The sequence below is a fragment of the Canis lupus genome, chromosome 23, assembly GCF_003254725.2.
Source record: "Canis lupus dingo isolate Sandy chromosome 23, ASM325472v2, whole genome shotgun sequence".
Lineage (NCBI taxonomy): Eukaryota > Metazoa > Chordata > Mammalia > Carnivora > Canidae > Canis > Canis lupus.
The window spans coordinates 47,573,833-47,589,543 of NC_064265.1; the positions used below are offsets into that span (position 1 = coordinate 47,573,833).

Consider the following 15,711-nt stretch of genomic DNA (forward strand, 5'->3'; position numbering starts at 1 on the left):
GTGGGCACCACATTTGACAGACTTCTCTTTGGTGATTTCTACTGTCCTTGAATCACATTTATGAGCCTCAACCACCTCTTCTCCTACTTCTCAAGTCCCTTACAGAAGAGTGCAGTCAAGTCACTGTCCTGGGCCTTCCTCCCTTGGCGTGCCCACATTGTAGAATGAAACCACCTTAGGCTCCAGCTGTAATTCTGGAAACATAAAAGTCATATAAAGTTGGCCTAATTGCACTTATAGCCTTATACACTAATAAAAGTATATCTGAATCAAACAGAATAAAAATAGGCTGTTTAATATTTGGGAAATTACATGGCATGGTCCCAAAGCATCCTGGAGGTTACTTGTCGCTTACAGAGCACAAATAATGCTTGGAGAGTCAAAGACCGTGTCACTTGCCCAACCCAACCTCCTCCCACCATTTTAATTTACGTTTAATGAAGGATCTTTTCAGAACTACGGGCTTTCCTAGGATAACAAAACTATTCTGTTTTTACAGAATTATTCAGCTTGGCCAGAGGAAATACAGTGGTATCTGTGAATGTTATTTCTCTCTTCCAGCCACCAAATATTAACTTCCTGGGTCACCCTATAGAAAACATGTTATTCAAGATAGGAAATTTCACTGCATATGAGGTTCGATGAGAAAGTAGATTTATCAGACATGTAATTTTCAGAAATTTCCTTTCCCATTATTACAATGAATATACAATTTTAAATGTTGCTTATGCCTGGTATTCTATTCACATCAGACACCGAGAACAGTTGAGAGCAAATTTCAGCCTAAAACCATGTCAGCAAAAGTATCTTTTTTCTTCTTCTTTTGCCTGGTAAAGAATTTGCAGCCTTGAGAATAATTCAGTTCCCAAACACAGTCGGACACACGGAAGGAGTGAGGGGGGCAGATCTCCTATAAGCCCCGGGGAAAACTGAGGGCAAAAGAGATGGGAGGACGCCTGGGTGCAAAGCGACAGAGAAAGCACAAATGTGTTAATGATGCAGAAGTCACAGCGAGGCTTTGAATGGCGCTGACACATCAACGGGCACCGTTTGCCACAAAGAGGAAGATCATTTCTGGAGAGGGACAAAACCATTTGGGAGAATGCAGCTGAAGCCCTCGATTCACTCGCTAATTGTGCAGACAGGCTGCTGTGTTCTGACGCCCGGAGGTCATGACCCTGGACATGCTTCATCCCACCTTCTGGCCAAACACCCCCCAAACCAGGTTGTCCTCGGGGACTTTGCCAAGAAAGGAACTTCCCGGGCAATGTTAGCCTATGAAACACAAATAGTCCCATCGAAAGAAAACCCATTAAATACAAGAGGAAAATTCTTTGATAAAGGAGTACTTAGGATATTTGTCTTATTTGACTTTTAATTTCTTGGCTATAGAATAACTGAACCCTACCTTGAGCTCAAATAGACTCAAATAGTCACAAGAACACTAGAGCTAGTTTTCTACCTTTTAAATAATTCTATAATAAAGACAAGAAAAGTATATAAAAAAAAGGTCAGGGTTTATTTTGGGGGGGGGGGAGTTGGGTGGTAATTGGTTAGTTTTACTTTATTCTTTCTTTTTTTTTAAACATCCCAAATTCCTTACCATAAACATATGCTACTTACCTAATGAAAATGACATAACTATTTTCCTTATTGTGACAGAAAATCCTGCACAAGTACAACATTTTCTAGACAAATATCCTAGTACTCAAAGTGACTCCTTCTCTGAGCTTAGGTACTCAAGGTCTTATTTTAATTTAGCATGCAACAGAAAGAAAAACTCAAGAGACCGTATAGGTAAGACAGTTTTATTGAGTTCATTTAATTTCCCCTTAGTAATGAAACTTTTAATCACATAAATCAGTGGTTTGTGTGTGTATTTTCACTAAGGTTGACATGTGAGAGAGACATACTTACTTTTATAATTATTTGTTTGTATGTGCTGATACAAAACCCTCAGGGATTTTAACAGAAACCCACCAGACTTAAGAGGAATTATCAAGATCCTTCTTAAAAAAAAAAAAAGAAAAAGAAAAGGAAAAAAAGAAAGTTGAATTGGCATCTTCACAAATTCACGTAAACCAAATTTAGCAGGTTAGCAACATCATACTGCGTACTGCACAGTCACTGTTAAAAAGCTTCATTTCTACTCGTTCCCAAGCCCACACCTGACCTCCCTTCCTACAGCAGGTGCCTTGCCATTTTTTATTTATGAAGAGAAGGTTGCTTGTAGCTTGAACTTCCTCAACTTCTCACCCTCTCAAGCTCCACTTCAGGTCTCTTGGCTTTTTCTTGACTGTTGGAGAGAAAGTATGTATCTTCAGGCTTCCCACTAGAGTCCTCAGACTCCTCCTTGGTTCTCTCCCCAGAAACTCCCATTCCGCGGACATCCTATTGCTTAGATCTCAATCGCTCCATCTTTACTGATGCTCTCCTTTCAAATGAAAAGCAAAGTGGGGCCATAAAAAAAAAAAAAAAAAAAGCCAAAAAAAAAAGAAAAAGAAACCTTAAAAATGCTCGAAGAAAACACGAAGTGGCATCAGCTAAAGCTACAATCGTGATGAAATAAACCTCTGCTTTCTGTAAACGTGGAGGCAGGTAGGTGGCTTATGCTCTTGAGGACTTAGAAGACCTGGATTCCAACAAACCATCTCATTGCCCGAAGGCCCAATCTCAGTGTCCCAGAAGCTCAGCAGTCCCCGCTGTGGGAGCAAAAGCCAAGGGAGGAGGGTACCCTTGTTTGTGCAACATACATTGTCAGTGCTTAAGCAGTCCTTACCCGGTAACTTTTACATTAGGTTGTTTCCTAGAAATACCTTTTCAGGTTACGTGCAAAAGTCAGTCTTCTTCGGAGAAAGGCTTTATCCACTGGAGGCTTGGTATCTTTCCCCAAGACAGCACCGATTTAGTGCTTCCACCCAAATAAGGATAGACTCTGCTCATCTTAAAAGTCATTTTGATGACTCAGGGAGACGGTAACGTCGGTATACATTTTTCTAAGGATCCAGGAAGTGGTATGTCTCACCATGGATTAATATAATCTTCTACTACAAGTGGAATTTGGAAAAGGAATAAAATGTACTTCCTAGTTTCATCAATAAATATTTATGGAGGGCCTCCCGCGGAGGCACTGTACTAGGTGTTATGAGGGTCAGAGATGGCTCCAAAGATAAGCCAGATATGGCCTCTGCCCTCAAGGCATTCCCAAGGTGCTGGGTGACAAGACATAGACGTGTCAATAATTACAGTAGAGGACAGATAATGATTCATGCCCTAAGTGAGGTAAAGACACCTAACAGATTTCACGGGAGGAAGTGACCAATCCTAAAAATATATGTGTCATCAGTTTCTTTACTTCATTTTGAATCCCAAAGTCCTAGGGCAAATCTGTCTGTGAGAGAGCACCTGAACGTAATAAACACTACTACCGAAGAATCCCTAATAGACAGTGTTCACACTGTGGCATCTTTCTGATACTGGTACCAAGATTCGGTAATACCGATCCACGTGACGACCTGAGGTCCTGAGGAGGGAATCTTCTAGACCAGGCTGTGAGGCTACCTGGGTCAGAGTAGTAACTGCCATGCATTCATGGGGCTCTGCAGCTTTAAAAGCATGTTTCCATCCATTATCTGTCAATTATTTTCCCTGAGGACAGGCTGGCACCATGTAAAGTGCAGCCAGGACACCAGGGTTCTAATTTTGCTCCCTTCTCTCTGATGCAAAATGAGGGGTTTGGTCACTAGATTCTCTCCAAGGTTCCTCATGTAGCTAGGTACATAGGGCAAATTTTATTATCACCATTTTATAGACGGGGAAACTGGAGTCAAGAGAGCTCAAGGGACTCGCCCAAGGTCTCAGATAATAACTGATATCCAGTTCTTGAGACGAGACACCAGATCTGTAAGGACAAAGTATTTTCTATTATGTCAGACTCAGGACCCTTCCTAGTATTTGTGGGCAAGAAGACAAAGAAGAGCCCACATAGCATTACTCTAAATACTTAAGTTATAAATCAAGATAGCAAACTGTTAACAAAATAGGATCCATGTGTCCTCTCACCCTGACAAATACCTCCTTACAAGGACCTGCATGGTGTGAATCAGGAATTCGGGACTCTTCCAAGGAGGAGGCTGGAAAGGGGAAGGGAAGCAAAGCTGACTCCATGGAGGACCCTTCCTGCACCCACTGGGAGCCCACAGCACCTGGGAGTGCACACCTCAGCCCAACAAACAGCCATCCCTGGACACAGGACTGAGTTCAAAATTCCAAGCAAGTCCTATTTGGGCAGAGGATTCCAGAATTCTGACTCCCTGGAGCCTGGCCTAGAAGCAGGTTCAGCTTCCTTGACCCTGCGGGAGGGTGCATCACCAGGGGAGAACCCCGGGGCGGTGGGCAGAGGTCCCTCTCGCTTGGGGTGGAGACAGTCTGACCTCAGGCCCCAAGGCTGACCCTAAGCAAGAGTACAACCTGGGGACTTCCCCGAGAGGAGGCAGTAGGGCCCGAGAGGCACACGCCAGCTTCTGCAGCCCAACAGGGAGGCCGGGGTCCTAGCCCGGCCACTCACCCGCTGGGAAATCGCAGGCAAGTCACCCAACATCCCAGGACCTCAGTTGCTTCCTCTTTAAAACAGGTGTAACAAGGCCTGTGAGGCGGCGCGGAGGAGCCGTGCGGGACCTTCTGCAGACATTCAGCGCTGGTCAGTGCTGCGGGGCTTCTCCTAGGCTGCAGGAGGTGGGTGTGCCTCTGACAGGTGGGGTGCTCTTTGCTTTTTTCTTCTTTTTTTTTTTTTTCCTGGAGGATTACATAAGCACAGAGTTCGAGGCGGGCTCTCTGATAGTCAAGGTTAAAACACGTTGTCTGCGCTCCACCGTGAGGGCGGGGCGGGCACCCCCCGGCACCCCCCAGCACCCCGCTCCCCTCCCCACCCCCCAGGCGGCGGCTGCACCCACGTCCCGCCGGGGCCGGTGGGGACTTGGGGCTGCGCCTCCGCGGCTCGGGGCAGGTCAGCCCGCGAACGTGGCCGGACCCGGGGCCCAAACCCAGCGCTCGCCACGCAGCCGGGCGCGTCTCGTCCGATGCGCACGCCGAGCGCGAGTAGCCTCGGCTTGCAAAACCAAAAAAAAAAAAAAAAAAAAGTGCAGACTCGGAGCTGGGGGGGTTGACGCAGCTCGTGCCCCCCTACCCACCCCCGCACCCCCGGCTCCGGGGCTCGTGCACACGCGGGCCCCCCGACAGGTCCCGGGTCCGGGCCCCGGGCGAGGAGGCAGGGAGGCTGGGGCAGGTCGAGGCAGCGCCCCCGCCCCTCCCGCGGCCGCGAGCCCAGCCCGACGTGCAGGCGGCCCGCCCCCAAACCCAGACGTCTGCAGGAGGACAAGCCTGGGCATCCCCGCCCCCGCCCCCGCCCCCGCCCCGGGACCCGGAGCGGGCGGCGCACGCAGTCCGGGCGGCCCCCTTGCACGCCCCCGTCCCCCCACTTCCTGCCCAGCCGCACACTTTGCAAACTCCGCAGGAGCCCGGGCCCAGCGGGGGGAGCAGGGCGCCCGCGGCCTCCGGGCGCTGCGCAGCCAGGCTCGCCCCGCAGCGCCAGCGGGGCACTATATTTAGCGCCGAGCTCTCCGCCTCAATTCCTCTTCTTTTTTTGCACCCCGGGCTCCCAGAACGACTAGGTCGGGGGAAGCGGGAGGGGGGGGGCGGGGAGCAGCGGGGAAAGAACAGCTGCGCCTCCGCCCCCCGCTCGAGCTCCGCAGGCGCCAATCGCGAGCCGAGGCTACTTTTCCGCCAATGAAGCGGCCGCAAGTGCGGGAGCCTCGGCGGCAGCCAATGGGGCCCCGGCCGGGGCGGCGAGACGGGCGCGGCGGGGCCAATGGGGCCCGAGGCCGGGAGAGGTAATGTGAGCCGCGCGGTGGCTGCGCGGGCCCCAGCTTCCTATTTCTAAGCCCGAAAACCTGTTCCGCCCACTGAGCATGCCCGGGCTCGCTGCCGGCGCCGCGGCCGTGCGGCTGGGGGTCGGCCCGGCCTCCGCGCTTCCGGGAGGCTCCCCTGTGCCGGCCGGAGCCCCCGCGGGCCCCTTTGTGCGGGACGACGGGGGGGGGGGCCGGGAACGTGTCGGGGCCCGCGCCGTGGGAGGGGGCACAGGTGCCCCGCGCGCCGCTCCCACGCCCTCGGGGTCTCCCGGCGCCCGGGACAACAGGAGCGGCCGAGCGCGCAGCCCACGCCGCGGCGCCACCGCCCCGCTGCACCAAGCCGCCCCCGTGCACACCCACGCGCGCGCTGCTCACCCCGCGCCCGGCCCTGGGCCCCTCGCACGGCCCGGGAGGCCCCGCCCCCGGACACGCCCCCCGCGCGGCCCCGCCCCCGAGCTCCTCGCAGGCCGCTCCCCGGGAGGCCCCGGCCCCGCCCCCCGCGCGAGGCCCCGCCCCTCGCGCCCAGCCCCGAGCCCCTCGCAGGCCGCTCCCGGGGAGGCCCCGCCCTCGCCCCGCCCCCAGCGCGGCCCAAGCCCCGCCCCCGCGCGAGGCCCCGCCCCCCGTGCCGACCCCGAGCCTCTCGCAGGCCGCTCCTGGGGAGGCCCCGCCCCGGCCCCGCCCCCCCCGCGCGCGGCCCCGCCCCCTTGCCCGGCCCCCCGGAAAACCCGGCGCGGCGGCTGGCGCGGGCGCGGCCGTCGGCGCACTGGGCATGCTCGCCGGGGCGGGGAGGGCCGGGCTGCGCGCGGCGAGTAGGAAGCCGTCGCCCCGCGGAGGCTGCGGGGAGAGCGCGCTGGGCCGCGGCGGTGGGCGCACGGTCTGCGGGGCCCCATGCCACGCGCGGCCCGGGCCGGCGCGCACGTAGCAGCAGCCCCCCCGGCAGCCCGCCGCCGCCGCCGCCGCCGCCGCCTCCCGCCGCCCGGGCCGCCGGCATTGTCCTCCCGCGCCGCCGCCGCCGCCGCCGCCGCCGCCAGGCTGAGCCCGGGGGCAGGTCGTGCAGCCGACGAGCCCAGGCGCCCCGCGGCGCGCACCCCCGACGGGGCCGCGGCGGGCGCGGCGAGGGCGCCGGCGGAGCCATGAGAGAGTACAAGGTGGTGGTGCTGGGCTCGGGCGGCGTGGGCAAGTCGGCGCTCACCGTGCAGTTCGTGACCGGCTCCTTCATCGAGAAGTACGACCCCACCATCGAGGACTTCTACCGCAAGGAGATCGAGGTGGACTCGTCGCCGTCGGTGCTCGAGATCCTGGACACGGCGGGCACCGAGCAGTTCGCGTCCATGCGGGACCTGTACATCAAGAACGGCCAGGGCTTCATCCTCGTCTACAGCCTGGTCAACCAGCAGAGCTTCCAGGACATCAAGCCCATGCGGGACCAGATCATCCGCGTCAAGCGGTACGAGCGCGTGCCCATGATCCTGGTGGGCAACAAGGTGGACCTGGAGGGCGAGCGCGAGGTGTCGTACGGCGAGGGCAAGGCCCTGGCCGAGGAGTGGAGCTGCCCCTTCATGGAGACGTCGGCCAAAAACAAAGCCTCGGTGGACGAGCTGTTCGCGGAGATCGTGCGGCAGATGAACTACGCGGCGCAGCCCAACGGCGACGAGGGCTGCTGCTCGGCCTGCGTGATCCTCTGAGCCGCCCGCGCGCGGGAGCCCCGCGCCCCCGCGCCCGCCCCCGCGCCCGCCCCCGCGCCCGCGCCCGCGGGGGGGATGCGCTGCGCCCGCGCCGACCTCGGGGGCCGCTGTGCCTCGGCCCCGGGGCGGGGGCGGGGGCGGGGGTGCCGGGGGCCCGGCTGGGCTGCACCGTCCGGCTCCCGACCCCCGCCGACCTCCGCTGACCTCCGCCGACCTCCACCGACCTCCGCCGACCTCCGCTGACCTCCCCCTCCGAGCCCCGGTGCAGCCCCGGTGCAGCCCCGGTGCAGCCCCGGGGGCGGTGCGGCTCCTGCTGCATGCACGCTGCTCGTGGACCCCGGGAGACGCGGATTTTTCCACCCCACTCCCCGTGTAAGGAGCCGTTAGGGCGCTGTGTGGGCAGCTCGACACGGGCCAAAGTTTCAGCCTGCAAAAAAAAAAAAAAAAGAAAAAGAAAATAAATAAAAATAAATAAATAAATGGGGTGGGGAGGTAGAAAGGGAGGGGGCAATTTTTCCTTTTTTTTTTTTTTTATTTTTATTTTTTTTCTTTTGCCTCCAACCACCCCTTTTTGTAGTTCCACATGGAAGGAAGTCCGGGAGAACCAAATGAAGGAGCAGGACAGGAGGAAGGGAAGAAACTTTTGTGTTGGCTTTTTTTATTTTTTATTTTTTTATTTTTTTTTCTTTCCTTTTTTTTTTTTTTTTTTTTTTTCCAGGAGGAGCTGGAAATTAAAGATCGGGTTCCTTTTCTGCCAGCTTGGAAGGGCAACCCTGTGACTGATTGTGATTCTAAGGATGTCTATGCAAAGTTGGATTCTTGTTACAGTGTATCCAATCTGAAGTATGCACATCTGAACTGGGACTGTAAACACTGATGCCAATGCAGTGTGGGGTGCCAGAAAGTGTCTGCTGATATTTGTGGAAAAAAAAAAAATCTATTTTGTTTACCTACTGTATCAAAGGGGAGTCTGGGGGAGAACGGTAGTATTTTTTTTTTTTTTTATCAGCTGTGAAAAAAAAATGTTACAGATCTGCACATTTTTGTGTGTACTGTGTGTGTGTGTGTGTGTGTGTGTGTGTTTCTTTGGGTTTCTTTTTGTTTTTTTTTTTTTTTTTTTTAAGTTTAGCTTTTCTTTTTGGTTGGCAGTGACAGGTTTTGATGACTAGCTCTTTAAAATACAGTACAAAGACTTCAAAAATGTGATTCAGGGCCCCAGCACCCCTGTGTCTGCAGAGTGCCTTCAAAACTCAGCTGTTCCAGCCGGTGCCAACCTGTGAACTTCCCACCATAACCCAGAATCTGCTATTCCCCAAACCACTTCCTAGTTTCCTTTCTGTAATCTTCCTGAAGGAGCCAGGACAATAGGGCCTGTTGTTTGGTGAATTTCTTTATTATTTCCAGCCCTTAAAATGTAATTTCCATGTCTTGCAATGGTTTTGGTTGTTTTTTTTTGTTTTGTTTTTTTGTTTTTTTATTTTGTTTTGTTTTGTTTTTTTGTTTTTTTTCTTTTTTTGCCCTTCTTTCTTTCTTTTTTATCTGGCTTCATTTTGTTCAAATGTTCAGGTATTTAGCTCCCCTTTGTATTATTTTTAAAAATTTTTTGGGGTTATCTGTTCTAGGGTGTTCCTCCAGAAGCAAAGAACAAAATTTTCCTGTTGTGATGTACCAAGAGAATTCTCACTAATTGTAATTTTTAATTCCAGACACGCGTTTAATCATTGTCTCTCCATTTTAAGACTTTTAATACAGATGTCATTTTTAAAGAAACAAATCCAAAACTATTGTTTGTGTTTCTGTGTTTCATATTCAGTGATTTAATACAGTATCGAGGCTGAGGTGGATAGGGGCAGCAGGTGCATGATGCTCCCAGCAGAAATACCTCAGTGACAAGTTGGGTGACATTACTTCCAACTCCCGTAAATATGGAAAAAATCTTAAAGGTCTAAGAAGCCCTGAGGGTATGGCCATTACCATTTGACTACAAGATAAGCAGGATTTTGAATCTGTTCTGCTGACAGGGAGCAGTTTACCTCACTGTGGGTAGGGAAGGGGAGAAACCAACTCCTAATACTGCCTTAGATTTGGTGAAGTCACCAGTCACCTGACCAGGCAGGGTAGTGCTTTTAACTTTTCTTTTTCTTTCTTGCTTTCTGTCTTTCTTTCTTCTTCCTCTTTTTTTTTTTTTATTAATGTTTTTGTTTAATTACATCACATACAAAGTCAAAAACATGTTTGAGGAACATGATTTCCAATTCTGAAGTCATTCCTAGTAGGGTTTTCTGCAGTGCATTTGTGTGGGTTGCAGACCCTGTCTTAATACTTGAGGTTTTGGTTTGAAAATAGGTCATTATATTAAAAAAAAAGAAGAGAAAGGAAAAAATAAGATAGACCCCTTACTCCCATTAAACTGCAATTTGTGGACCATTTTGACCTCATGAAATTTTCCTTCTAACAGTAGGAGGCAGTGTGAGCTTCGTATTGTATTTTATTTTACTTAAGGGCCACTTTACTAATATAACCTCTGTGTAGAATAAAAGAAACTATATGACTGTATATCAAGAGCACACGATACACCTTAGCTGTGTGAAGTGGAGGTGAAGTCATCTGTGGGGGAAGCCAAAAGAAGTTACAGGCCACAGGCGTCTTTAAAGCTGTATTAACATCTTGCCTTAAAAATGTGTCCTTGGCCCATGTGACCTGTCACTCAATATTCCAGCGTGGTGGAGAAAGAGAGAATTTGCCTGTGATGGTCCTATGGCTTTTTTTTTTTTTCTTTTCATTCTTGATCTTACATAAGGTTAGAATCACTCATTTGGAAGGCAGTATGTACGTGAGAAATAGAGAAATTAAGAAATAACTCAAATTTATGTCTTTGCAAATATTGCCTTGCATTTGAATGAATTCAGTTCTTTGGTAGATTCAAAGTGTTGAAGATTCTGAAGACCTCTACCAGGTTCTATGTGAAGGACTTTTTTTTTTTTTTTAAGGCATTTGGTGACTGTTGAGTTATGGCTTTGTTGGTTTTTTTTTTTTTTTTTAAGCCTTTGACATAAAGTGCTGCCAAAATATCTAACTAACTTAAGACATGTATATACTCCTGAAACGGAGAATTTGAAAACGGCAAATTGGACATGGACTAGGTTGCTGGGTGCATTAATCATCTTCACACAGCATTTAGTCACTTGCATGACTAATACTTTATAGGTGTGAGATGCCAGGGCAGACTTTAATATGCTTTCACTGAGTACTGTAAGATAAATGCTTTCTGGATTCTCCATGAAAAGCAATTTTGTGTGTGTGCCTGGAGCAGGGACGTAGTAGTTCTGGGTTTTGTAGCTTTCTCCATTATTTTCTTGACAAAATTGACAGATATCGGGGGCATTGTTCTTAAAGACTGCTCAGTTTATTGGGCTAGTAAGAGCCCCCTGGAGTATGGAGTATGGTGTGAAAAGACAGAAGCATTTGTTTCCATGAAAAAAGCTGGGTTGACCTGAGAGTGTCCAAGGAAGCGAGGGAGTAGGCTGTAAGGCAGGCCTCACCTGCCCCATTGGAAACTGGGTGGGAAAGGAGCCTTGAGCTGGGAGAGCAAAAGCTAACTTTTAAACTTGACCCCTGCTGTTCGTTTAACAGCTTTTCCTTTTGGTCCCTGTTATCCAAGCTTTCGGTCTATTCAAAGGATGATTTTTGTCCTCCTTTGGTAAGATCCTCAGAAAAATGGAAGGTGTCATTGTTGGAAGACTTACCATTGTCATGTTTGGGAGTTGCGGTTCTTAAGCAAGAATAATTTCTAGGTCGTTAACTGGAGAAATAGACCTCCCTGAATCCCGTTTTAGGATCAGATCCGTTTTGGGGTTAGAGTTCTTTAGAAGTCTAGAGGCTTCGCTCTTCCCGATTGGTTAACCTTTTCTGCTGGAGGCGGTCCTAAAATGCTTCATTTCTTTGGCCTGTTCTGGTAGTTTCATAAATGATTTCACCAGCATGTAATTGCATCTCTCGAGCCAAAGTCCAGTATTTCTCACAGGTAGGGTGGGAAAGTGAAAGAACCCTGCCCGCGGCAGCTGGCCTTGAGAAATAGATGCAAAATGTCACAAAAAGTACATATTTACTTTCCACGATAGCTGGAATGAGCTGCCTTCTTACAAAGGAGACAAAGATTTAATTTAGAGATCACCACTGTTAGTTAAAATACTATCAAACACTTGTCACACTGTCCGCTTAATTGGGAAAAGCTTGCTATATGAAATGCTGTCCTTGTGAAAATGTAGCAAATTCCTAACAATGTGGTGTTTCTTATTGTGATCTTTTACTCAGACTACTAGGAATCATTAAGTGCATTTGATTGAACATGGTGCTAGTTCCAGAAGGCATATTTGACTTCGTAACAATGGATTTTGACGGTTTGAGAAGAAGCCTTTAGGAGTATCCTAGCCAGAGGTTTTTAAACTTGACTACCTGTCAGAATCACCTGGAGGTTAAAACAGGTATTCCTGGGCCCTTCTTCTAGTTTCTTATTTAGTGTGTCTCGGCAGGCATAAGCTCCTGTTTTCATTTCCAGCCAGGTTTCCAGATGAGGTTGATCCTGCTGATGCAGGGATCATCACACTTTGAAAGCCAATAAACTAGTCCAAACTCCAATCGAGTGAGTACTAACTGTATCAGGAGCCACCTAGATAGGGAGGGAGGGACTCAGGCCCACGGCACACATTGCAGAGTGCTGCCTACCCCAAAGTCATAAAAGAATCTTGATTGAAATTTATAACTCAAGAGGGCAGAGACCATTGACAATCAGGCTGTTCAAAACTGGCACGTGGCCCACTACAGACACACGGCAGGCAGGTAGAGTGTTGGAGCATTTTCAGTTAATTTATGTGAACAGTTCGCCTGTGGTTTTCGGTGTTAACTTCAGAAGTTGACTAAAATGAGAAGAACAGGGGCACAGCCTAAGTAATCAGGAGTAACTTTTCTTCCCCTCAAAAATTGTAAAAAAGAACGTCTTGATACTTGTCTTCTCTTTGCTTCAAGGTTAAGAAGCAAGGATCTTAACATATCCCAGCAAGGATTCTAAAAAAAAAAAAAAAAAAGGAAAAAAAAAAAAACTAGAGAATTTAAGTCTGCAGGTCGTGGTAAGCACATGTATGTGTCACATGTATGTATGTAAATACATATGCTCAAGGCTCTTAGCTGGACTTCCCAGGAATCCGTTCACGTTCGGTGTCCTGTGGGCACACTGTTGTTCATTCTGAGACCGTGCGCACGATAAACCTGCCACCACGCACCTTGTTCCCTTATGCACCCTGATCTTTCGGAAGGAGTGTTCATCTGCTTTGTAAATTGGAGGGCACAGTAATTTCGTAGCCTTCCTTTGGTTTTAAACAGAAAACTCTGAGGAAATGTTTTCTTAGAAGAGGAAATTATGTGCTTTTTTGATCCACCTGACTAAAACAACATTTTTTTTTTTTTAATGAATTGTCTGACAAAATTATGCGTGGCTAAGTTTATCAGAGATTGGAATATGTTTGGTTGGTTTACCTGTGGTAACTCTGCAAGTGTAACAAACACACTTTTTTTTTTTTTTTTTTTTTTTTTTAATAGAGAAGAGAAGGATTACTGATGCCTTCAGCATACAGGTGGCCCAAAATGGCCCTAGATGATTTCTTGGTCAAGAAGATGTTTGCAGTGGAAGTTCGTAAACGTAGCTGCAACTGATTTATCCCTTATTCAGTAAGCATTTGTGGAGCACCTACTATTGGCTGTGGTGTAAGGACTAAAGCTCAAGTAGGAGGAAGCCAGGCAAAGGAGCAACAGTATTGTCCTTTAATCGCTGTAAACTGTGAAAATAGTAAATATTAAACAAAAGGAATATATGGAAATAGTCAGCTACATGTGCCATCAATTTTAACATAATACTGCAGGTCTGTCTGGCAGGCAGATAGAGAAGGTAAACTTGCTGAGAATTGGAACTTCACTTTGAACGGTATGTGGATATTGCAAATAAAAATGGATCCCATGAGGTTTGAGTAACTAATAGTTGTTCTGTTTCATGTGAAACTCTGCAATTTTGTGCATCGTTTCCAACTTCCTTTTGGAGGTTAGCTAAAATGGAACATTTAGAAATAGGAGACCAGGTTGCTTCCATACTTTCATGTCAAGGGGAAGAGGGGAAAATGGAGGGAAAGACAGGAGATCTGTAGCCACTGTTTAAAAAAACAACAACAAAGAACTTTAAATGAAGAAACGAAAAAGGAAAATACAATTTAGATACTTTACAAAAAGAAGCAGTTGTTGGCAAACAATCTTTTTGGGGGGGTTCTTCACGTGAAGAAGATTCAGGGTAAGATGTCTCTCTTGTAGGAGATAATCTTCTAAAAAATGAGTGTGCCAAAGAATTAAGCTGACACTTTAAGTTTGTGAAGCTTACAGCAATTTCTACAAAAGCTCTGGTTCTCACGCCTTTCGTACTTATTGGAGGAAGGCTCTGAGAAGGAGGTGTTGGGCAACAAGCTGTACGAGGTAACAATAACAGCGGTTATTGTAAAACCATGGAAACTGAAGGGAGATGTAACTATTAACCTCCTGCAGTTTGCAAGATGATTTCCAGTGACTGTTCTATGTAGACTATCTCCCGAATTACCAACACACTTTTTGAACGTGGAGAGTACGAGAAGTACAGAGATAGCTGAATAGTTCATCTGAAGGTACTTCGCCACCTATTTTTTTAATCTGACGATAGAACCATTTATGAGATGCAAATTTATTACTTATAGTTTTATAGCTAAAGCAAAGGTCTTAATATTTTACATCTATCTGACCGTTTATAAAAAGCATTCAAAATTTGGTTTTAGCCATGAATTCAGAATATTTTCATGTTATTTAATGTTATGCATATTGATATTAATATAATAGTTTTAACATTCTCTTTAAAGACTAACATTATATCTCATTCAAGGAAAGAGCCTCTATGGAGATCTGTACTAGCCCAATTCTATATGAACGTATATGCCAACAAAATATATTTTAAAATATATTTTAGATAGTTTTGCATTCTGCATTGCAAGTGGGTAAGAGGATTGCGAAAGCATATTCTTGAGTTTGATCTCAACGTCATTTATCGTCTAGTAGAGAAAAGGCTTGGGTTTGGAGTTCTTTACTCTGAGTTTGGTTAATTAGCTTTATTTCGTCATAGTACTTGTTAGTTTTCTTTTTGTGTATCATTTCATTCATCCACATATGGTTTACGCAAATGGTTTTCTCTGTTACAAATGTAATTTGTATTAATTGATGAAAAAAATCTAAGAACTGATTACCTAATGACTATATAAAAGTGTTTTCTGTGTAATAGAAACAGATCCAACTAGTTAGAGAGAGCTGCCCACTAAACAGGCATTGTCTTCAGGTTCGCGCATAGTCTCTGTGCTTTATTTTAAAAACTAATGAAGGATGTTTTAAAAAAAAAAATGAGTTCGATCACAGGAATATTCATTTTAAGGTACTTAGGGCTGCCTAAAAATATCTCCAGGCCCTCCCTTCTTCCTCACTACTCTTCAGCAGAGGTCCAAAAATGAGAAATAGCCCACGTGCATTCTCTTTTCTGAAGTGAATCATCTACCTTGAAAGGCAGGGACAACAAACAGGAACCTACTGCAAAGAACAAAACTGTTTTTTTCCTGCATTTTTGTACAAACCAGGACTATTTTGTTATCAAGGAGGCATAAAGAGTGGGAAGGGCAATAAAATATCTTCCTGAGTCATCCAGGTAGCGTTCGGCGGGCTGTTGGGGACCCCGGTTGCTCAGGCAGGAGAGGGCGATGGAGCTGGAGGGGCCCGGAGGGCAGGGCGCCAGGTGGATGGGTCCCTCAGCCCACACCCCTACTCCTGCCTTCCTCCAGCCCGCAGCATTTCCTTGCGTGCAGATTCGTGATTCACTGTGACTCAGGATTAATTGAGGCTTATTTCTGCCACCAGCCAAGGGTGAGGAAGCCTATGGGATGGCGGGATCGTGCTACTGTCACAGAGTTGACTCTAACTCGGGGTTCCTCAGCCTCAGGACTATTACCATTCTGGGCTCGATGATAGCTCTTTGTGGGGGGCTGCTGTCCTGTGCATCGGAGAAGGTTTAG

The 15,711-nt window shown here is 48.1% G+C and overlaps 2 protein-coding genes across 3 annotated transcripts; one reads left to right on the forward strand and one right to left on the reverse strand.

Annotated features, from left to right (window-relative positions):
• Positions 1 to 1,794: 1,794 nt before the first annotated feature.
• Positions 1,795 to 5,403, reverse strand: LOC118352087 (ataxin-2-like). 2 transcript variants are annotated; one of them, XM_049100146.1, is made up of 3 exons: positions 5,190 to 5,403; positions 4,568 to 4,794; positions 1,795 to 2,434 (listed from the first exon to the last, which is right to left on the reverse strand). In XM_049100146.1, exons 1-3 carry the CDS (start codon positions 5,385 to 5,387, stop codon positions 2,392 to 2,394), a joined length of 468 nt encoding a protein of 155 aa, XP_048956103.1. In that variant the 5' UTR covers positions 5,388 to 5,403; the 3' UTR covers positions 1,795 to 2,391. The 2 variants fall into 2 exon arrangements, with proteins under 2 accessions (XP_048956103.1, XP_048956102.1); XM_049100145.1 differs by having other exon boundaries at positions 1,795 to 3,901.
• A 1,233-nt stretch (positions 5,404 to 6,636) lies between these two features.
• RAP2B (RAP2B, member of RAS oncogene family) lies at positions 6,637 to 9,375 on the forward strand. The gene has a single exon (XM_049100148.1). It carries the CDS (start codon positions 7,040 to 7,042, stop codon positions 7,589 to 7,591), a length of 552 nt encoding a protein of 183 aa, XP_048956105.1. The 5' UTR covers positions 6,637 to 7,039; the 3' UTR covers positions 7,592 to 9,375.
• Positions 9,376 to 15,711: the final 6,336 nt, after the last annotated feature.